The sequence below is a fragment of the Triplophysa rosa genome, linkage group LG20 (assembly GCF_024868665.1).
Source record: "Triplophysa rosa linkage group LG20, Trosa_1v2, whole genome shotgun sequence".
NCBI classification, from domain to species: Eukaryota; Metazoa; Chordata; class Actinopteri; order Cypriniformes; family Nemacheilidae; genus Triplophysa; species Triplophysa rosa.
The window spans coordinates 21,071,098-21,093,891 of NC_079909.1; the positions used below are offsets into that span (position 1 = coordinate 21,071,098).

A 22,794-nucleotide genomic window follows, 5' to 3' on the forward strand; every position below is an offset into this window, starting at 1 on the left:
CTACAAAGATCTGAATCACCCTCATTGCGGATAATTTTGACAAACTATATACAGTATATATATATGTATATGAAATGTTTGTTATATATCAAGAACTGCGTGTGGCTGAGACATTGTACTGTAGTGGAATCAGCAGAAGGCCATAGCAGACATACTAAGTTGGAATACAAATGTTATTTATAGGGAATAGTTTAAATGATCTACGTATTTGCATCTTTGCATGAATTTGAAATGCATTCATAAGGATAGAAGTTCACATACTATATCTGCACATATTATGATTTAACGCAGATGATTCTGCTCTTATATGGCACTTTAGAAATATATAAAACACAGGTAGGTCTGCCAGATGAGAGAGTAGATGAGCTTTCATACAGTGATGAGGAAGATGAGAGAGTGAGATTAAGGATGGAGATCAAGATGAAGACAGAAGTTCCACAACAGTAGTAAATCAACAGGAAGACGTTTAGAGTCTTTAACCAAATTCTTTAATAGATTTATCTAGTTTAAAGAAATGTGTTTTTAATAGTTAGGCGTGAAAATGTCCAATGCTTCAGTTTGTCTGTTGTGGTACAGCGTTGGCTTGATGCAACAAACTTTTAATAATTACATTTTAAAAAGAAGAAAATGTTTATTGACATTTTTACAATATTCAATTTTCAGCAGAAAAACATTTTTTCCCTCATTTTTGGCATATTGCGTACCACAGAGTGTTAAGAGAAAAAACAGGAAACAAACTCCCTTTTAAAACATTTGTATATTTTCAGCTGTATAACGATACATACACAATGTTTTCATTTAAATAATCTGATGTTTCATTGACTCAACAATTTACAAACAGCTTCTGAAAACGGTTGACGTCAGAGCTAAAACAAGTCCAGAATCTTCAGTCTCTCAAGGTGAATGAACAACCCAACATCCCTGAACCAAAGTGTATGACATCAAACCAGATGTGCTCAAACATAAAAGCAATAAAGTTCTGCTTTGTGATCTGTTTTGGCATTTAATGTGTTGACAATAAGCTTTAAAAACAAACACACCTGTTCCCAGATCAGCACACAAGCTGCTTTTGTGTTTGTCGGGTATACAAACACAAGACATGAAACACACATGACTCGTACAAACCCTCTGAAACAAAACACTCTAATAGAGTTATTATCCCACAGAAACACACCAGACTGCTGTGCTTGAGTTTGAGTGTGAACCTCAAAGAAAAAAACAAAGTCTATTTTTAGAACCATTAAGTTAAATGAAAAACATTCTGTCCAGAGAATGTTTATTACTTCAAAACAATGTATAAGGATTATCCCCGTGTACTTTAGAAATGGTTTCGAAATAGTTCCATGACAGTACTGGCAACTGAGTGAGATTCATTATCATTGCACAAAATTAAAGTGTTTACCCCACAAAAGAGCTTTAGACGTGTTCTTTATGTTTTTACATACGAGTTTTGTTTGACTCTGGAGTGTTAATATCATCCTTCACTGCAGTTTATTATGAAATCTTTAGGTTGTCATGACAACTCAAGTGATAACAGCAGAAATAAACAATACTGTCCAATCAAGAAAGACTTCAGGGTGTAAACTCTTCTACACTGATGGAGAGATGTCGAGGTCTTGTCTGCTTTAAAAGAACCTTTAACAAACATCAAAAAGAATAAAACGTAATAATAAATACATTCCACGCAAAACCAGAATAATCATTGTTCTTTAATTTCACTGACTCACGTGATGATGTTTTTTCTCTTCTACCTGAATTGAGTTCAGCCGAAGCATCAATACAGTGATTCTTATTAAATATCATCTATGTATTCAACATTATGTACAGCGTCCAGCAGGCGGCGCTCTCACCAGCTGACAGTAAAGCCACGCACGCACGCACGCACACACGCACGCACGCACACACAGATACAGAATTCACACAATCATCAGTGATGTGTTGACACCTCCAGGACAGACGACCACCTGAGCGCAGGAGGAGGAAGAGGCTGCAAGGCATTATGGGATGTCTGAGACAGAAATATAAAGCATGAGTTTCATCTAGTGTGTCTGTCTGCACAGTCAAATCAAAGCATTAAGATAGCAGATGTTTCTCAGGCTCCAGTGATACTTGTGTGTGTTTCTATGTTCAGGCCAAACCGACAGCCAACGTCCAGCCGGCCGTTCCCATAACACACGCAGCCCTCTCTCCCCCCGTCTGCTGTCCGCCGAGAGCACAGAGATGGCCGTTGGGGACCCAAAGGGGCAGGGCCGTCCATAGGTGTCATGTGACGTTGACCTCCAGCACGTGATCGTCTGTGCCAGGCAGCACTAACACCTGTCTGCTCTGTGTGCTGACAAACACCTGACCGGGGGCGAACGGCTCACGCTTTGGCATGGGGAGACCCCGCGGCTGCTGCTCGCCGCTGCCCACAGAGTGAACGCTGCCCCGACTGCGCAGACTCGCTGTATCACCCTGATCCTCCAGTCCTTTATCCAGCAGAGAGAGACTGTCGTTCTCCAGACACGAGTCTGTGTGGAGCAGACCAGCATTACAACCAAAGTCACATCACGTACGCGACATTTCATCAGATCACACTTATGTGACATGACTTCTTAAAGAAAGAGCGGCATTTACGTGACGCAAACAACAGTCTTTATACTAAAACACCCAAAAAAACCTTTTGGATAAAAAAACTAAAAGGTCATTTACAAGAGAGATTTAGAGAGACTTTTTAAAGAGATGTGAGACAGTGAGTGAAAGTGAGAGGCTTGTGAGCTGATGTTTCCATTTAGCTTATTCTGTAAATGTTTGTTTACACTCTATTTCATTTTGCACTCCACACATTGGCACGTCTACAGTTGTAGTGTAACTCAAATGTTCTGTTTCTGTCATGCCGCTAAAGCGCCCTTACATTGAGTTGAGCTCACCTGTGTCGGGCGGGATGACGGGGCTTGTGTGGTGCGGCAGGTATTTGAACACTCTGATGTTGGGGTAGGGCAGGTGACCTGCAAACAGAGGCATTACCTCCATCTGAACCTTGTGTGTTGCCATGGCAGCAACTGGCATGGACACGAGCCCTGAACTCTTGCCGCACACCGCCCAGTTACTGTTGTTATCGATCACTGCGCACACACACATATACATCACAGAGTAAAGCAGCTGCTCAGTACTCAATCATCAGTATAGTAACACACACACGCATGTTGGGTTTCCATGTTTCATGGGGACATTCCATAGACGCAATGGTGTTTATACTGTACAAACTGTATCTCATATTCCCTCCCCCTAACCCTAACAATCACACACAACTGTCTGCTCTTTTACAATTTCACAAAAGTTCATTCTGTATGATTTATAAGCTTGTTTCCTCATGGGGACCAAAAAATGTCCCCACAAGGACAAGGGTTTTGGATATTGCCATCTTTGTGGGGACATTTTGTCCCCATACCGTAGGGTTTACCCTTCACACACACACACACATGTCTGGTTTATATCTCCGTGGGGACAGTCCATAGGCGTAATGTTTTTATACTGTACAAACTGTATATTCTATCCCCTATCCCTAACCCTATCCCTAAACCTAAAGATCATAGAACACTTTTTGCATTTTTAGATTTAAAAAATATTGTTCTGTACAATTTATAAGCTTTTATGCCCATGAGGACCTCAATTTTGGTCCCCACAGTGACACGAGTCCCCATGTGTTGGTGTGTATTCAGGTTTAGGTCCCCACCGGGATATACAAACATGAACGCACACACACACACACAGTACCCCCCCCACACACACACACACAGTACATAGTACGTACACACACACACGCACACACACTCTCTCTGTCGTACCTTCATACATGAGTCTGGTGGTCCTCAGACCCTCAGCCTCAATGAGCTCCTCATCACATCTGTCTGTGTCATCAGGTTCAGAGAGACGTGTGAGTGACACCTCCAGCCTGCAGAGGGCACCGGTGTGACAGTGCTGCTCTCCAGCGGCCGGACAGATCTCTGCTCGCACGTTGTACACCGTCTGACACACACACACACAGAGAGAGAGAGAGAGACATGTTATCAGACAGACACACACCGCTATCACAGAGATGCTGCAGTGAATGTGCGTGTGCTCACTGAAACTCTCTCCAGCGTGAAGTCGTATCTGTAGGGTCTGATCACAGCGTCTGATGTGTCCGCGGGGGCAAAACCGGCCGAAAACTGACAGTCGAGTGTGGACGGAGGGGTGCCGCTCCACTTCATCTCCCAAACACTGAACACACACTGCTGACTCAACACCAGCTGCGCACACACACGTGACATGTTAAAGCGTGATTTATCTATCTTCACACAGTCAGTCGGTGCGGTTTGATCAGACAGACTCACGCTCGCTGTCTGACGGCCCAGAGGCTGCAGCTCCACTGACACTGTGTGTTGATTCTCAGTCAGCGTCTGATCTCTCAGCTGAAAGTTAGTGTCCGATACATTCTGAAGACAAACCTGAATGAACTTCCTGTCAGGACGACATCACACAGATCAGAATCGTGAGGACACACGTGGGTGTGTTTGATGTCACGCGTGTGGTGAGCGGTGTTACCTTCGTCCTGCAGACAGCAGCGAGTGCTTCACTTTGAAGGGCACGTGGAAGGTGAGAGAGAGCAGGGTGGAGTAAATGGACCAGGGGCAATCGACAGACACCTACAACAAACACAACAAACACAACACAACACAACAAAGACATCTGTAGAGAAGCACACAAACACACCACATCATGTTTCTGCCGCTGAATCAAACCTTCTGGTCCACGACGGCCATTCCGCTGTTGAAGCGAGTTCTGCTGCGCGAGTGATGATTAATCTGGCCATTAGTGAGACGCCCGCTCTCGGTCCGCGCCAGGCATGATGGGATGTGACACAGCACGTCCAGCAGGAACTCCAGCGTGTGGTAGGGTGGAGTCAGAGGGAGAGAGATGCTGGTCACCTTCTCAGATGACTGAATGGACAGAGCGCTCTCGCCGATCAGATCTGAGAGATGATGAGACCGAGACAGACTGATAATCACCTGTGCCGTGCCGTTCCGTTTGGCTGATAAACTTCTTAGATTTACTGTCAAGTGTTTGAGATGAACATTCACAGATATCGCAACAGACACATGGAGGCGTCCGCCATCTTGGAACAGTCAAGCAAGCCTTCACTCACAGTAGTTTTTTAGATTATGTGTGAAGTGTTTCATGTCGTGTCAGTGAACATCTTGTCGTTTTGTGTTTGTTTGTGTACGGTCTACACAACAACACAACGCATTTGATCTTCATACACGTGTGTAACTGCAGACGCACAGTGGACTGACATGTTTTACCTGCAGAGCTGCTGAGGATTCGAGCGCTGCATGTGCTGGAGTTGAGGACAGGCATGCAGTCAGTGTTAGTCATCTGAAGAGCGTCGCCCTTCTTCACCGTGTAGTGACCCGTGAGGATGGTGAATTTCACTTGCTGTGGTAAACCGGCCAACAGGTTGTCTGGAAAAGCAGAAAGGTTTTAGCCAACACATCTCCCCACTCGACTCGCAACCTCTGATTGGACGGATTCGGCTCAGTCGCAGGCCGTTTCATCAACTTTCTGAAAACACGTTCCTTTACGTCACAGTTTAAGGGCCAGTTGTGTCATCAGGCTGATCCAACGCTGGAGATATTTGGAAGAATGTCAGTCACCAAACAGTACTTACTGTACTTTAAGCAACATCACATGGAGCCACATCGTGGCCTAATGGTTAGAGAGTAGGACTCGTGACCAGAATGTTGCCGGTTGGATTCCCAGGGCCGGCGGGTAACGACTGAGGAGCCCTTGAGCAAGGCACCTAACCCCTACTTGCTCCCCGGGCGCTGCAGTGATAGCTGCCCACTGCTCCGGGTGTACGTGTGGTCACCACTCTCTGGATGGGTTAAATGCAGAGGTCACATTTCGGGTATGGGTCACCATATCTGACTAATAGGTCACTTTCACGTCACTTCACTTTCCCGACTACGGCAGTAAATGGGGGATGAGGTCTGTTTGGTGACTGACATTCTTCCAAATATCTCCCGTTGTGTTCAGCAGAACAAAGACATTCATACATGCGTGGAACAACCCCGAGTTGTCATTTTTGGGTGACGTGTCCCTTTAAGAGCTGACTGACCTGTGAGAGGTTGAATGGTGAGCTGCGGCTCCTGCGAGTAAACATGGTACTGCACCAGAGGATAAATATGAGGCAGCAGAAACTGAACCCTGCCGACCGTGGCCCACAGCTGGCGGAGAGTATACGTCCCGGCCTTCTCGGTCTGAGAGGAAAAACACGCAGCAGATGAAGTCAGCCATTAAAACACGTTTCACCCAATAAAAACCTTCTCCTCACCGGTGCGGTGAAGATGATGCTGTTGTTGCCAGGCAACAGAGTGACGTCATTGGTCTTCAGCATCTGAGCTCCATCTTCCATGGTGACGGTGGACGGCGCTGCGTTGGGCGTGTCCAGAGACGTGGTGCTGTCGTGACGTCGCATCAGCAGGTGCGTGTTCTTGCAGACCACGCCGGCGGAGCTGAGCGCGTTATCAGACGGACTGTGTTCCTGGATCTCGCACAGCTCCAGCGCTGGAGACGACGACATGGGACTGGCGGCGGGGAACGTGACAGTGCCGGCGGGGTTGTGACCCGAGCGTTTGTGAGCCGTCGCGCCCGGCTGCTCCAGGGCGAAGTGGACGCTGGCAGAGAGCCGCTGCACGTGCACGGGGACGGGCATCAGACTGCAGAGACGCAGCTCCAGCTGCAGAGCGGCACCGACGTGCACCAGGGCCGAGGCGGGCTGAAAGCGCAACTCCTGCAGCTGAGCGAGAGAGCTCATGCTCAGAGCCACACGCTGATCTACGAGACAAACGCGAGGGCAGCACGGCCGCTTTGACGTCACAGACCAGTTCTATTATTACACATTCCTTTGACATTTACTAAGACACAAGTGCTCACCTTTGACCTCGGAGGTGTGACTGGCGAAGGTCAGAATCTCCTGGCAGAAGTGTTTCCTCTCGTCATCGCTCAGGTTGGCATCGCTGGCGAGCAGAGCGCTCGTCTGCAGGTATCTACAGAGAGTGTTAAAGAAAGCCACTGGCAGCGTTATGTGATGACATCACAGCTGTGATGAGCCAAGGATACTCCTCCATCTTCTGCAGCTGCTTCTGACACTGGGCCATCTGCTTGCGTGTGTGTGTGATGGGTAAACTCCAGCTCTCGGACACGTATGACTTCAGAGACTCCTGAAGAAAGTTCTCCGAACTTTGAGGGTCGCCTTTCCCCCTGCGCACACACACAGATTCTATCAATCTGAATGATGTCATTCTGATCCCAAGCCCAACGGGGATTTAAATCACTCGTACATGTAGAACTCAGCCAGACTCTTCCCAACCAGACGCGCTGAGCGCAGCCGCCCGATCGCCCTGTACATCTCCATAGCGGCATGAGACAGCTCCTGATGACAGACAGACAGACAGACAGACACGCAGAGAGTGAGACGCGGCCGGACACACACAAGTCTTACATCAGCACCGAGGCGTCTCTCACCAGATAGTGTTTCTCAAAGGCCTCCACCGATGATAGGGCCTCCTTCAGTTTCTTATATGGGCTCTGGAGGCTGTTGGCTGAATGAATTCATCACAGAACACATCACTTCATCTTCAACAACACACAACATCAGCACCAAGCACAAGTTACTTACCAGTTTCTGGCCTTTCTGTTCCCAGACCAGCCAGCACATCCACGGTTGTGTTGAGATCCTCAGAGTTCGGCCCGTTCTCCGACACCAGACCACACAGTTCACCCAGACACTTCAACTGGAAATCCATTCAAACTCTCACAAAGCGTTCTGATGATGTGGTGATTTTATTTCAACGTCTGCGTGTCCGTACCTTCTCGGTGGCGTAGGTCCACAAGCCCACGGTGTGCGAGACGTTGGCCTCCAGTTGGCTGCGATCACAACAGCCCTCGATCCTGTGAAGAACCTCCAGACAGCTGAGAAACACCCAGCAGTCCAGCGCGCCGCACACCACAGACACCTGTGACACGAGCCACACCGGCGTCAGCCTCAAACCTCTGTACTGACACACACACGCACACAACTCTCTGACACACACGCACACAACTCTCTGACACACACGCACACAACTCTCTGACACACACGCACACAACTCTCTGACACACACACACACACCTCTCTGACACACACACGCACCCCACTCTCTGACACACACGCACACAACTCTCTGACACACACGCACACAACTCTCTGACACACACACACACACCTCTCTGACACACACGCACACAACTCTCTGACACACACGCACACAACTCTCTGACACACACGCACACAACTCTCTGACACACACACACACACCTCTCTGACACACACGCACACAACTCTCTGACACACACGCACACAACTCTCTGACACACACACACACACCTCTCTGACACACACGCACACAACTCTCTGACACACACGCACACAACTCTCTGACACACACGCACACAACTCTCTGACACACACACACACACCTCTCTGACACACACGCACACAACTCTCTGACACACACGCACACAACTCTCTGACACACACACACACACCTCTCTGACACACACGCACACAACTCTCTGACACACACGCACACAACTCTCTGACACACACGCACACAACTCTCTGACACACACACACACACCTCTCTGACACACACGCACACAACTCTCTGACACACACGCACACAACTCTCTGACACACACACACACACCTCTCTGACACACACGCACACAACTCTCTGACACACACGCACACAACTCTCTGACACACACGCACACAACTCTCTGACACACACACACAGACACACAAGAGAAAACACACACAGAGACACACAAGAGAAAACACACACACCTCCAGCAGACGCAGCTCTTGCACACAGTTGTGCAGCAGCTCCAGCGCTCGACTCGTCACCTCCCACGGTCTCTGCAGGAAGATGAGCAGCGTACACTGACGTGAGAACAGATAACTGCGCAGCTCCAGCAGACTGGCCTCTCCTTTCTGAATCAGATCACGCTTCTCCATGTCGATGGGTCTCCGTAAGAGCAGTCCGTTCCAGCTCCGCACCGGGTGACAGAACGAACCCAGCCAGTTTGCTCCATCTGACACACACCAGAAACACCTGAGCTCACTTTCACATCTCACACCACACTTTCTTTGTCCTCTTGACCTCTAAACACACCCAATCAGCCCCGACTGACACCATTAACCGTGGTTTTGTGATCTCTTCTTTTGTGTTGTGATGAAGAAGGAAACTCTGTCACTTTAATGCACATTTGTCATCTGTCGGGTGAGTATCTGAGCTTCAAACATGTTTGGTAAATGATCCAGAAGACATATTTGAAAAGGAGCAGAAGACGGTTTGAAAAGGTTTAGATGTTTTACCTCCAGCACCGAAGTTGAGCACATACTGTGTGAAGAGAGCGTCTAACTCATCATACTGAACCAGAGCGTCTTCAAACTGCTGTAACATCTCAAAGACAAAGGCCAACTCCTCCTGAGAGAGAGAGAGAGAGAGAGAGAGTCACACTGACACCTCCACCTCATCAAGCACTGACGTCTGCTCAGCCAATCACACACCTGCACCAGAAAGTAATCACAGAAGCTCCAGCCGGGCTCGGTGCGTTTCTCTCTCATGGTTCTCATGTCGTCCTCGAAGCGGCCCAGATTCCTGGTGAAGGACATGAGGAGCAGCGTACGGAGCTTAATGAGGAAGGAACTCCAGGACTCCTGAGAGCGAGACGACTCCTTCAGAGGGTCAGACAGAGCCACACACCTGACACACACACAGATTTCACATTTAACAGAAAAACCACTGGCGTGATTCATCCAATCACATAAGAAATGCTGAGATACAATGTTTCAAATCCTGTAACACATCAACTGGTTTCAGAACGAGTCTTCACGGGTCCAAAAATGTGGAGCCCAACCCAAAGAGACCCGTGAATGTGCTACACAGGTCTGAAAAGGACCCGTCTAATCATTTTCAAGTTGGACGCGGACTTGTGCAGAACCGAGCCTGACGCGGACCTGAATATGATTTGACAACCGGACCGGACCGGCTCGGCACATATTCCACAGCAAATTCAGTCCCTATAATAAACCCTTTTGTGTTACCCGTTTCATTCCTCTCTCGCCAAATGAAGGAACGTGTTTCATTCCATTCATTATTCCAGCTTCAAAGGTCTGCTTGCTGTCACAGTGACCAATGAATTGTTTTTCTCCATCAAGTCAAGTCAAATAAAACTACAGTAATGATGGCCTCCATGAGCGCTGACATTAGCAGCATTTGTTTGCTATCATCTCTGTGCTCTCTGACACAAGACAGTTCATTGATATTAATATAAACACACCTCTCATGAAGGCATCCATCATCCCTGTGTGCAGTCATTCTGCTGAGGATGCTCGTGTTTTCCCTGATTTCCAGACGCACACTGTTCTCCTCCTAAACTAAACACACGCACACGGCTGACTGACTCGGGTATTACACACAATGCTAAACACACCCGGCCGAGCATATAAATATAGAGCCAATCCTCCCTGACGACCTCTAGATGAGGCACTGACGGAACGTTATTTCCTGACAGGGATGAAAACTGAATGAGTGTGATTGAAATGATGAAGAGTCTAGAGATGATGTGTTTATTTCTGCACACACACAAACACACACACAGAGCGAGACGAGAGAGATGTGAGTTAGTTGATAAGAGCGTGAGCAAATGGACGGAGGGTCCGCACACGTCAGCTCACCTGTCGCTCTGCTTGTTACAGAAGTCATTGCGGATCTTGTCCATGATGGAGGTGCGCGGCAGGATGTTGGTTTTGTTCTTTTTCTTGTTGTCGGTCTCCACCACCACAATCAGCCAATCCAGTGAGCCGTGAAGACGGAGAACATTCTGCCAGCGCTGTATGTCTTCTTTAACCGATGCTTTATATGACTCTGTGTCCTAACAAACACACACACATTAAAACACACTGCTCATCTCATGCTTTCTATCCCATAATGCCTAGCAGTGAACTCACGCAGCAGTCGGTCCAGTAGATGTGCAGGAAGGGGAATGTGAGCAGGGCTTTATTTCCCTCTTTAGGAAGCAGATCCTCTTTAAACTGGACAAAATTGGCCTCCAGGTAGATCATCTTTGGTGCTCGACCGTAAGACCTGACACACACACACACACACACACACACACACACACACGCACACAGTCTGACATCACACTTCTCTCTGACCTGAGGATACTAAAGAAAGATTATGTGGAAACTCTTCATCGAACTATTGTGAACAAAGCCAACATACGGTCGTCGGTCTGTCCTGCATAAACACATGACTCAAACTGGATCTCTCGGGCGGTCCAGACCAGAACCCACCGGCCCATCAAATCACCGCAGAACAAGCCTGAATCCAAACACACGTACTGCGGTTGATATTCTACATGCATCTTCATTCATGAGCAGTTCTTCATCATTCATCACAACACACGGGACCGGTCACTGTCCACTGAAGGACATGTAATGGAGAACTGGACACTTTCATTCACTCACTTTTAAAACCTTCGTGCTGATTTTTAAAGAGTAAATATTGTGATGTTTAAGGTCTGAGTTTGCTTTAAGGAGTGTCCAACAACAAGTTTATGTACATACACGCTGTAAAAACACTTTCATTTTCTAATAATAGGCAGTTATTATTGTTACCTCACTTCTTGACTGACTCTCAAATGATTCGTTCGGCGATTCATCTGTCAAATCCCCTCCTTTCTGTTAGCCTACTCTGATCTGATTGGTCAGATGGTGTAGTCTGCTGTGATTGGTCTACCGCATGCAGTGTCACAAATGGAACGTAGGCGGGCATTACACAGAGTGACGCAAATCTGACCCGGAACTGAAATGAGAACGACAGACGACTCGTTCGCGTGATTCAGCGTCGACTCCTTTTTCCCAAGCCAATAACGTTGTGATTCGTTCACTTTCGTCTTCACAACTCGACAGACTGCTGACATTCACACACAGCAACATTACACACCGCATGACATGTCATTTTAAGGACATTATAATAGTTACTCTTCAAGAGAAAAGTCCACAGACACATTCTGAATAATGTGAATCACTGCAGAACTGATCTCTGATACGACCTGGAGAAATGGATACGACATCATAACAAGTCTTGTGCTGCTGAAACAGCCCGAGAGAAGATGAGACCTCCTCATCCTCTCCTCTCATCATCTCCTCTCCTCATCATCTCATCTCATCTCCTCTCCACATCATCTCCTCCCCTCTCCACATCATCTCATCTCCACATCATCTCCTCTCCTCACCACATCATCTCCTCTCCTCATCATCTCATCTCCTCTCCTCTCCACATCATCTCGTCTCCTCTCCACATCATCTCATCTCATCTCCTCATCATCTCCTCTCCTCATCCACTCCTCCTCCTCATCATCTCCTCTCCACATCATCATCTCATTTCCTCTCCTCATCATCTCATCTCATCTCCTCATCATCTCGTCTCCTCTCCTCATCATCTCATCTCCTCTCCTCATCATCTCGTCTCCTCTCCACATCATCTCCTCTCCACATCATCTCATCTCATCTCCACATCATCTCATCTCATCTCCTCTCCTCATCATCTCGTCTCCTCTCCACATCATCTCATCTCATCTCATCTCCTCTCCTCATCATCTCATCTCATCTCCACATCATCTCATCTCATCTCCTCATCATCTCTCTCCTCTCCTCTCCTCATCATCTCATCTCCTCTCCTCTCCCATCATCTCGTCTCCTCTCCACATCATCTCATCTCCTCATCATCTCCTCATCCTCATCCTCCTCTCCTCATCCTCTCCTCATCATCTCCTCTCCTCTCCTCTCCTCTCCTCATCTCTCCTCTCCTCATCATCATCCTCATCCTCTCCTCATCATCTCCTCATCCTCATCTCTCCTCTCCTCATCCTCTCCTCATCATCTCCTCTCCTCTCCTCATCTCTCCTCTCCTCATCCTCTCCTCATCCTCATCATCTCCTCATCAACTCCTCTCCTCATCCTCATCTCTCCTCTCCTCATCATCTCCTCTCCTCATCCTCATCTCTCCTCTCCTCATCATCTCCTCTCTCATCTCCATCTCACATCTCACTCATCTCAATACTCCTCTCACATCATCCTCTCCTCTCTCCATCTCTCTCCTCTCCACATCATTCTCCCCCCTCTCCACATCATCTCCATTCCTCCTCTCCACATCATCTCATCTCCTATCTCCACATCATCTCCTCCTCTCTCTACATCATCTCCTCCTCCTCTCCACATAATTCTCCTCTCTCACTCATCTCTCTTCCTCATCATCTCACTCCTCACACACATCATCTCAGATCTCCTCCCTCCTCCACTCAATCTCTTCTCTCTCCTCATCTCTCCTCCTCCCAATCATCTCTCTCCACTCTCTCCACATCATCTCCTACTCCTCCTCCACATCACATCCTCCCTCATCCCACATCCTCTCTCTCCCCCATCACTCCTCTCCTCATCATCATCTCTCCTCTCCTCATCATCATCTCTCTCCTCTCCACTCCTCTCTCCTCTCCACTCTCTCTCCTCAATCTCCTCATCTCTCCTCTCCACATCATCTCTCATCTCCTCTCCTCCTATCCTCATCTCTCCTCTCGCCTCATCATCTACTCCTCTCCTCTCCTCTGTCTCTCTCCTCATCTCCTCTCCACAATCTTCTCCTCTCATCTCATCCTCTCCTCTTATTTCGTCCTCTCCATCATCTATCTTCTCTTTTCCTCATCATTCCTCTCCTCTCCAATCATCTCATCTCCTCATCATCTCTCCTCTCCTCATCATCTCTCCTCTCCTCATCATCACCTCTCCTCTCCTCATCATCTCTCCTCATCATCTCCTCTCCTCATCTCATCTCTCCTCTCCTCATCTCTCTCTCCTCCCTCATCATCTCTCCTCATCCTCTCTCTCCTCATCATCTCTCCTCTCCTCATCATCTCTCCTCCATCATCTCTCCTCATCTCGTCTCCTCTCCTCATCATCTCTCCTCTCCTCTCTCACCCTCCTCCCACCATCTCATCTCCTCCTCCCCACCATACATCCTCTCCTCTCCTCATCATCTCGTCTCCTCTCCTCATCATCTCCTCTCCTCTCCACATCATCTCCTCTCCTCATCCTCTCCTCTCCACATCATCTCATCTCCTCTCCTCATCATCTCCTCTCCTGAATCCAAACACACGTCCTGCGGTTGATATTCTACATGCATCTTCATTCTCCTCAACTCTCCTCCTCATCTCCTCTACATCTCCTCTCCTCAACTCTCCTCTACATCTCCTCTCCTCTCCTCAACTCTCCTCCTCATCTCCTCTACATCTCCTCTCCTCCTCATCTCCTCTCCTCAACTCTCCTCTACATCTCCTCTCCGAACTGAATGACTGTGAAAACGATATCTAGAAACATAAGACATCACAGGATAACATCTCATCAGGTAAATGACAGAGGCTGATGTCAGTTACCTTCTCCACTCCATGGGCTCTTTGGGCAGCTGCTGGGTCAATGAGCTGAAGAGGGCCGTGAAGAGATTCTGATCGCCCGCACCTGCACAACACACACACATGAGCACTCTTGATCTTCTGTTATTCTGGATGAAACACACAGTGACACAGATGAGGAGAACTGAATGCATCTGAAATGGTATTTACATTGTGTTCAAACATAACTTGTGAAGAATGACGAAAACAACACACAGTGATGTTACAATAGTCCAGCAAAAGAGGAAAATCAGTATATATTCAAATGTAGAGAGAGAGAATAACATCACGGTTCTATTTAACGTCATGACGTATGATCGTATAGTTCCTCGTGTCCTCCAATGATCCCGACAGATTCACTGATATCTCAGATCGGACACGACTCGAGCTCGTGAGAAATATAACATGTGATCGATGATGATGATGATGAAAGGCTGTAGAGCTTATCATCACTGTCTGAAATATATGATTTTTAAAAGCCCTGTCACTACAGTGTGAATATGAGGAACATCACCGTGTCTGACAGAGATCCGTTATTATAAACTGACACACACACATGCACGCACAGCTGGATGAGTGTGTGTCCGTGCAAAACTGTTGAGAGTGTGAAGCATACGTGACACATACAGACACTCCATATATATTTATGTGTGTGTGTGTGTGTGTGTGTGTGTGTGTTCGGCTAGCGCGCGCTAACGTCCCGTCACTCACAGGTCACTATGGGTTTGTTCTCCATCGTGTAGATGATGGGCTTCTCCTCATGGATCTCCATGGGTTCCCTTCACCAGCATCAGTCCACCATCAACAGACTAATCGATCACACTGATAGATGTCTGTGAACACTGCTAACGTATCGATGAGGCCACTTCCGGAGGTCTCCATTTCCGGTCTGGTGACTCGACGTGACGACTTCCGTTGCGTCACATATACAACACCGCGAAAGTCACGCTTCATCATTTGAATAAATATTTCTTGAACGATGAAACAGGGGACTTAGCAATTAACACAATGATTTTTCTTGGGAAAATTCTGAAAACACTTCCAAACCTTTTCAAATTTCACAAGGAAGTGTGTGGGTTAAAATGAATGAAGAAGAAAATTGCCTAAAACCTCTTAAACGTGAAACTTACAAAAGTAATTTATTGTAAGTAATTTATGAAATATATATATATAGTTTGTTGTTATGATGCTTGTCTGAGAATTCTCTATTTTGTACCAGGCCATTTATGCTTATTTTATAAATGTATACATTTTATTTTTGTACGGGTCTTTAACTTGAGAGGGCTTTTATTCTGAAACTGCCCTCAAACACAAGTTCCTGTGTATGTGCACACATTTATTTTGAAATCTGCATCAGTCGCAGCCATATTTTCACGAGCGTGCGTGTTCACGCTGCAGCAGCACGAGCGCCATTATACGTTCTGCAATGCGCGCGTGAGACTGCAGGCCGCGAGACGATTGATCGAATTTATCAAGACGAAATCGAGTGAAAATCGCGTTTTAACGCACGGATCGATCGCGTCGCTTTAAATGTGTGTCGATTGACCTTCAGCATCATCCATTTTGAGCCACAATGACGTCCAGCACCAACGTAATTCAAGTGACGAATGTGTCGCCGAGCAGCACCGCGGAACAGATGAGAACACTGTTCGGATTCATCGGAAACATCGACGAACTCAAACTCTTTCCACCCGAGTGAGTATAAATAACACAAACCGTGAACGCATCCAAACTTTTTCCACCAGAGTGAGTGAATAAAACTCACAGACAATACACACATGCGCGTGGCCGTCCATCCGTGGTTCTTCAGGCCTATTAAACACGTCATTAGTGTGTAACGTTACTACGACTCATGTGTGTTCAATTATGATCTGTTTATTATTATTTATTGTCATCATGCATGTGTGAGTAAACCGCGGATTTGAGCCTTGTGTAACTGTTAAGCGTGTAGGGACGCGTGACGTCACGAGCCTAGGAGCCATTAGTAAATTGCTGCAAGTTAACAATTTACAGTAATAGTTCCGCAATATTTTTCCTTATTTTATTACAGATTCTGCTATATTGCTACTGTATTATGGGTGGGTTTTATTATGAAAATCAAAACAACGCGTGTTTTTTTTCTGTGAATTTAACAAACGATAAATAAGAGCACTTACTTCAGCCGCACTATAATAAAACCACGGGTAGTTTTTTTCTAAGGTAAGAGTCTACTGTTCATTTCTTAATCCTTCATTTTATGTTGTCACACCAAAGTTGTGTTTAAATGACCCAGATTTAAGATTTCTTGGCTGAATTGAAACGTTGAAGTGAAGTTCTAAGGATCCTAAGTAATAAGAGAAGTACCACAAAAACGAACTGAACTGACATTAGAAAAAGAACAAGTCACTGGTTCTTTTGAAGCATGGCGGCAAATGATGAAAAGGGACAGTTTATAAAAACCAAAACGCCAAATTCCCATGTGAAGATTTCATTGCTCATGTAGGCAATATTCTTGAGCTTGTCTCAGCAGCTTCTGTAGTAACTTGTGTTCTGTGCTTTGTTGTTTTTCACCCATCGAAAAAAACGTCCGGCTTCACATCATATCGGCTGGTGAAGGTAGGCTGATCTGGTCCGATCTGCTCTGATCCACACGTGTCAGATCGTGGGTCTGTGATATTTGCTAGATGATGATGATGAGAATGGGCTGGTTTGATAAAGTCAAGGTCAGCTCGAGTGTTTCTGCAGGAGGTGTGTGAACGCTGTGTGTACATCTTGCAAAAGTGTCTATATTTTCTTTCAGTGATTCTCCCTTGCCTGTGACTTCACGTGTCTGTTTTGTAAAGTTCCACGAGCCGGAATCGGTGGGCGTTTCCCAGCACCTGACCAACACCGTCTTCGTGGACCGAGCTCTGATCGTCGTGCCTTTCGCTGAAGGTTTGTGCTGCATTTTGCTTCTTTACGTTCAGATGACATTTGATGGGTTTGTTCGACGTTCTAGGACTTGCCATCTCTGCCTCTCGACCCTGACTCGCGTACATACATGTCAGTCTAGATGTGACAGAGGTACATGTGAAAAACACTCACGATGCATCAGTGATGGATATGAAAGCCTTCAGAGGCAGGAGCTCATGTTTAACTCATTGCCTTTCCAGTTTAGTTTCATTTTTTTGTTAAACTTTTCTCTCTGTCATTTGTGTGTGTGTGATTTTTATAGTTCGCAAGGCAATTGCAGAGCCGGCTGATGTCTGAGGGTGACCCTCTGCCCCCCTGTAGAAAAATAATCACGGCCGGTCCACGTGTTTACCTGCTGTAAACCATAATTCTCTCTCTTGTGTCCGACGGAATTCATTTGTTTTAAGACGCTTCGAGCATTCATGAAAAAAGCACGAATGTTAAAGGGATAGTTTTGATGAAAATGAGAATTCTTTCATCATTTGTCATTTCAAACATGTGGAACACAAGAGAAGATATTTTAAAGAACAACACTGAACTCCATTGACGTCCCAAAACCACTGAGACATTTCTCAAAACATCTTTTGTGTTCCACTGAATCAAATGCAGATTTACGAACGCATGAGGAGAATGAATGAATGATGACAGAGTTGAGATTTTTGTCTGAACTGTCTCCCCGAAATCCACATGTACTGCATGATAATCAAACACACGGGTAAATCTACGGTAAGAATCAGATTTTAGGTCATTTCTGCATGAGTGTTTGGTTTTACACACATTTGAAATATGTGAAGACGCACAGCACAAGTTCAAGGCTCCTTGAGTCTATGTGATGATTTGTCCAGAAAGAGTGATGATGATGATCTAGAATGTTCTTATGTTCCTCTCCACATGACTGAAAAAGGCCTGAGAAGCTTTTTAACGGTCATTTCTGTTTTTTTGTTGTTGTGTTTTCCAGTTCTTTTCCCTGGTTCTGCAAGTCCTGTAAAAACCAGGCCCAGCAGAAACTGCAACCCAACAGTTTTGTCTTCTGCAGCTTGTCTTGTCTCTCTCATCTCTCTCTCTCTCTCTCTCTCTCTCTCTCTCTTGTGTGTGTGTGTTAAAGATGACTGTGTTGTTTGGAAATATTAATTTCAGTGGACTTCATCAAATGGATTCACTCAGCTCTCATTGTTCATTGAATGACATGACGGTTATTTTTCTCTTCAGCGTTTGACACGCACGCACGCACACACAGTCTCTAGTTGACTTTATTGTGGGCTTTTGCTGGAAGAGGACTTTTCCTCTCTGTCTCTCTTTTGTTTTTTATTAACCAGCGCACACGTTTACGCCTCGGCCCGTGAGCCATTTGTAGCTCCGATGCCAGCAAAAGCCCCTTGAATCAAATGTTGTGTGTGATAGTTGTGGTAAGTGAAAGCATCAGTGGATAATTAAACTGTCGTTGAATGCTGACACCCCAATCATAAACTCTGTTTTGTCTATCTTGATGTCTCTGTGTGCTTTATAGCGAAGCAGCCGACCTTCCGAGTCGCTTGTTCATTATACAACTTATGAATCTTGAGAGCACATCCCACTGGAGAGCCGGCTGTGCTTGCTTACATTTGGTTCATGACTTAAAAAATCGAGTTCAGGTGATGACATCTTGGCAGTGTGTCTAGTGTCATGTTTTCTCTTTTCTTGTAGTGTTATGCACTTCATGCTCTATGTTAAGGGACCTCTTGTGTTAGCTTCCAGACAAAAGCGAGTACTGATGTCAGTGCAAATATAGACAAAGACAAGTTTCACTCTGTAGGTGTGTCTGTGTTGCGCGTGAACCCATGGCGTCGTCTGACCGCGCTCTTTCTGTCCTGCAGGCGTGATTCCTGACGAATCCAAAGCTCTGTCGCTGCTCGCCCCAGCCAATGCCGTCGCAGGACTTCTGCCAGGAGGAGGGCTTCTCCCCACACCCAACCCCATGCCATCTGTGAGTGTCAATCACTGTGACCGGAGACCGATGCTCTTTCTGCAGTGTGATGATGTAATGTTGTTTTCTGTCGTCAGATTGGTGGAGTAACTCTCGGTGGTCTCGGGGGGGCTAGTTTGGACCCCATGACGGCCCTGGCCATGGCAGCACCCAATATGAATGCACAGGTCTGACACCTGACAGTTCTTCAGCGTTAGTCCCAAACGCACCCGTTTCGTTTTTCTTCATCGCAGATGTTTGTTCTGTTTCGTTTCTCGCAGTCTTTGTCAGCTGAGCAGTTAATGAAGCTGATGGCGTCGATGGATCCAAAGTAAGTTTCTGAATTTGACCTCTATATCCTGGTTGTCTGAAGGGTGTTGTCGTTTATTCATGTGATGTTACCGCAGGCTTAACCCTCTCGCCGCTGGACTCAATCTGACTCCTGGACTGAAGGCAGACGCTTCTAGTAAAGAGATCGAAGAAGCCATGAAGAGAGTGAGGGAGGCTCAGTCTCTGATCTCTGCTGCTATTGAGCCTGGAAGTGAGTGACGCTCCAGCTCTTTACCATTAGAAACATTGCCAGACAGCCGTTCGTGATCATTCACAACACGTTCATGGCTACCAGAATATTTGAATGTCAAAATAACTGCGCCCCTTTGCTTTAACATGGACAAAAAAGGCCGTTTTCTCAGCTTTTTAAGACCATAAAAAGTATTCAGTTGTTTTTGGGTCTGTAGATGTCGTGCTCCTTCAGAATATGTGTAACAGCGCTCTGCACTGTATACCAGTGAGAACAGAAAGAAGAGTTGAAATCAAGATGAACGCTCATCTAACATCGTGTTTTCTTAGGTAAAAAAGATGATAAACGAAAGCGATCCAGGTCCAGATCCCGCCGCAGGAGGTCCAGGTCACGCTCGAGGCACAGGTCTGCAGAAACATTCATTTCAGGAAGATTTCAACTGGACATTTATATCCTGTTGTGGGTTTATTATTCGAATGTAATGCACCCGCAGGCGTTCCAAGAGTCGTTCCAGACGAAGATCTCGCTCGAGGAGCAGGAGGAGGTCAAAGAGCCCCAGGAGGAGGAGGTCTCATTCCAGGGATCGCAGCCGCCGCTCCAGGTCCAGGCGAGTTTCGAGGCAGATCCTAGGTTTTACTGGACATTATCAGTGGTTCACGTCCTCATGCTTGTGTTTGTCTATGATTTAGGGATCGCAGGAAGGATGACAAGAACAGGAAACGTTCAAAAACCCCACCGAAGAGTTACAGCAGCGCCAGACGCTCCCGCAGTACCAGCCGGTGAGAGTTGGTGTTAAACGGCTTCTGTTTGCTTTAGGGGTTGTGTACACCGTTTTCAACAAAAACAATCATGTACACAACGTTTTAAAGTGTTATGACGTTTGTTTGTTTTCCTGCAGTAAACGACACAGGAAAAGTCGCAGCTTGTCTCGTTCACCAAAGAAGTCCAGATCTCCCAAGAAAAAAGTGTCCCGCTCGCCGTCCCCCCGCAGGTACTGACCAACATCTGCTTAGTTCAACTTTCTTTTATCTTTAGTGTTTCGAGTTGGCTTGTAATCCTGTTTTTGCTTTTCAGGTTTCATTTTAAGCCAAGTTTAATATATTTGAGTTTGTTTTTAGCTGATATTATGTGCCTCGAGTTAAACTAATTTTCCTGCATTTAATTACCAGAGACGTCTTCATGGTTGGTTTAGGCTGACCATGACCCGCATACACACTCGTACTGTAGCACAAGCCCTGTGCTTTTGTTTCCCTCAGACATAAGAAGGAGAAAAAGAAGGATAAAGAGCGCGAGAGAGAACGTGACCGAGACCGTAAAGACGATCGGCACCGAGATCTCGACAGAAATCGGGACAAACGGGAGCGTTCCGCCAGTAAGAAGAGCAAAGACAAGGATAAGGATAAGGAGAGAGACCGGAAGTCCGACAGTGAGAAGGCAGATGTGAAGGTATGAGATTAGTCTGTCTCGCGTTCAAACGCAATCCCGCTGATGGGTGTCTTTATTCTCTACGGGTGTGTCATGTGACTTCTGTGCTATAGGTGACCCGAGATTATGATGAAGAGGAGCAGGGCTACGACAGCGAGCGTGAATTAGAGCGAGAGAGGAACTCTGACGCCGCCTCATCACCGCCGGTCAAGGAGCCTCAGGCAGACAGCGCAGATGACGCGGGCCGCGGCGAGTCAGACGGCAACAGTGAAGACCAGCGGGACGAGGACATGGATATGAGCGACTGAAGCGACGCCGTCCCCCTCATCAGTGTTCTGTGTATTCTTCAGTAATCTGGATGGATGATCCGAGATCAGTCTGGAAACTTCTATGAACTGATTCATTCCTGTTTGTTTTTTAACATCAGAGTCAGAATCTACTGTATTTACTGGTACATGCCCGTCTTAAATATGTACTCCCAATGTTTTAGAGCCGTTTCTTTCCTCATGGCTAACGTGGAAGTGTGTTATACTGTATATTTAGCCTCAGCAGTCGGTTTCTTCCTGAACAAAATCCACCGTGTGTTGGTCAGTTTGGAGTTTCTATTTAAAGCAGTTACCCTTCAATTAAAAGTGCTTGGATAACATTGTCAGGCAGTTTTTAGGCCGTCGCATTTTTGTTTGTTTTTTTATATATATAGCTTGTGTTTGATGGGAAATGTTTGTCTTTTTTAAAGTATCAGAACGTTTGCAGTACTGTATGTAAACTGGTTTCCTTTGGCAGGTCATGATAGGTTAACATTGGACCGTTCAGGTTTCTGTGATAAACACACACACACACCGGCTTTAAACTGAAGTTTAAGAAATTGGTTTATCTGTACTGTTTGCAATGTTCAGAAATTGAAAATAAAATTTTGGGCTCCTTTTTGTCCCTTCAAAACCACATTACCAGATCTGTTGAGAATGTTTTCTACAGGCCTATCATGAGTTTTCTTCCCAATTAAAAAAATCCAGCACTGCTAGGTTGTATTAAGGAGCACTTAACAACAAAATGTTTACTTTTTCTGGATGAAATAAATCGTTACAGTTAAAGGCGGGGTGTCCGATTTACGCTTGTTTAGACAAAGTCGGGCCGAGTACCAAAACAACCTTGTAGCCAATCAGCAGTAAGGTGTACAGAGCGCTGACGAAAGCGAAAGATGGGGTATGGGTGTTTCTGTTTTGGTGATTTGAACATCAACAACGGCTCAGAGAAATCGGACACCCCGCCATTAATAATATAAAGGGGCGTTCACATTATAAAGATAACTATAAAAATAAAGTTTTAAAAATCGTTCTTAATTCAGGAGAATAGCGAGGTTCACACCATAACGATAAAGAGACAGAGAACGATATTGTCG

The 22,794-nt window shown here is 46.2% G+C and overlaps 2 protein-coding genes across 5 annotated transcripts; one reads left to right on the forward strand and one right to left on the reverse strand.

Moving 5' to 3' along the window:
* Nucleotides 1-476: 476 nt before the first annotated feature.
* trappc10 (trafficking protein particle complex subunit 10) lies at nt 477-15,463 on the reverse strand. Of its 3 annotated transcripts, none has more exons than XM_057361931.1 (23): nt 15,289-15,463; nt 14,563-14,644; nt 11,081-11,216; nt 10,808-11,004; nt 9,638-9,833; nt 9,443-9,554; nt 8,912-9,159; nt 7,893-8,039; nt 7,703-7,817; nt 7,549-7,625; nt 7,365-7,456; nt 7,144-7,284; nt 6,958-7,070; nt 6,356-6,858; nt 6,140-6,281; nt 5,325-5,483; nt 4,764-4,993; nt 4,567-4,667; nt 4,356-4,482; nt 4,107-4,271; nt 3,828-4,008; nt 2,910-3,104; nt 477-2,510 (listed from the first exon to the last, which is right to left on the reverse strand). In XM_057361931.1, the coding sequence occupies exons 1-23, from the start codon at nt 15,347-15,349 to the stop codon at nt 2,263-2,265; spliced, it is 3,768 nt and encodes a 1,255-aa protein (XP_057217914.1). In that variant the 5' UTR covers nt 15,350-15,463; the 3' UTR covers nt 477-2,262. The 3 variants fall into 3 exon arrangements, with proteins under 3 accessions (XP_057217914.1, XP_057217916.1, XP_057217915.1); XM_057361933.1 differs by lacking the exons at nt 14,563-14,644; nt 15,289-15,463 and adding exons at nt 11,355-12,285; nt 12,352-12,365; XM_057361932.1 differs by lacking the exons at nt 14,563-14,644; nt 15,289-15,463 and adding an exon at nt 11,355-12,767.
* Nucleotides 15,464-15,942: 479 nt separating this feature from the next.
* On the forward strand, nt 15,943-22,339 carry srsf11 (serine and arginine rich splicing factor 11). Of its 2 annotated transcripts, none has more exons than XM_057361982.1 (12): nt 15,943-16,272; nt 17,357-17,490; nt 19,362-19,471; nt 19,549-19,638; nt 19,732-19,781; nt 19,858-19,991; nt 20,300-20,375; nt 20,464-20,571; nt 20,660-20,749; nt 20,869-20,961; nt 21,227-21,416; nt 21,509-22,339. In XM_057361982.1, the coding sequence occupies exons 1-12, from the start codon at nt 16,151-16,153 to the stop codon at nt 21,701-21,703; spliced, it is 1,392 nt and encodes a 463-aa protein (XP_057217965.1). In that variant the 5' UTR covers nt 15,943-16,150; the 3' UTR covers nt 21,704-22,339. The 2 variants fall into 2 exon arrangements, with proteins under 2 accessions (XP_057217965.1, XP_057217964.1); XM_057361981.1 differs by having other exon boundaries at nt 15,944-16,272; nt 20,464-20,577.
* The last annotated feature ends 455 nt before the right edge of the window (nt 22,340-22,794 follow it).

Excerpts from the sequence above, each read along its gene's own strand:
- trappc10 (XM_057361931.1), bottom strand. The coding sequence starts at position 15,349 with ATGGAGATCCATGAGGAGAAGCCCATCATCTACACGATGGAGAACAAA. Across the intron at positions 9,834-10,807 it reads TGTAACAAGCAGAGCGACAG|GTGTGTGGCTCTGTCTGACC; the intron begins GTGAGCTGACGT and ends TGTGTGTGTCAG. Across the intron at positions 5,484-6,139 it reads CACCATTCAACCTCTCACAG|ACAACCTGTTGGCCGGTTTA; the intron begins GTCAGTCAGCTC and ends CTGCTTTTCCAG.
- srsf11 (XM_057361981.1), top strand. The coding sequence starts at position 16,151 with ATGACGTCCAGCACCAACGTAATTCAAGTGACGAATGTGTCGCCGAGC. Across the intron at positions 17,491-19,361 it reads CGTCGTGCCTTTCGCTGAAG|GCGTGATTCCTGACGAATCC; the intron begins GTTTGTGCTGCA and ends TCTGTCCTGCAG. Across the intron at positions 20,376-20,463 it reads AGGTCACGCTCGAGGCACAG|GCGTTCCAAGAGTCGTTCCA; the intron begins GTCTGCAGAAAC and ends ATGCACCCGCAG.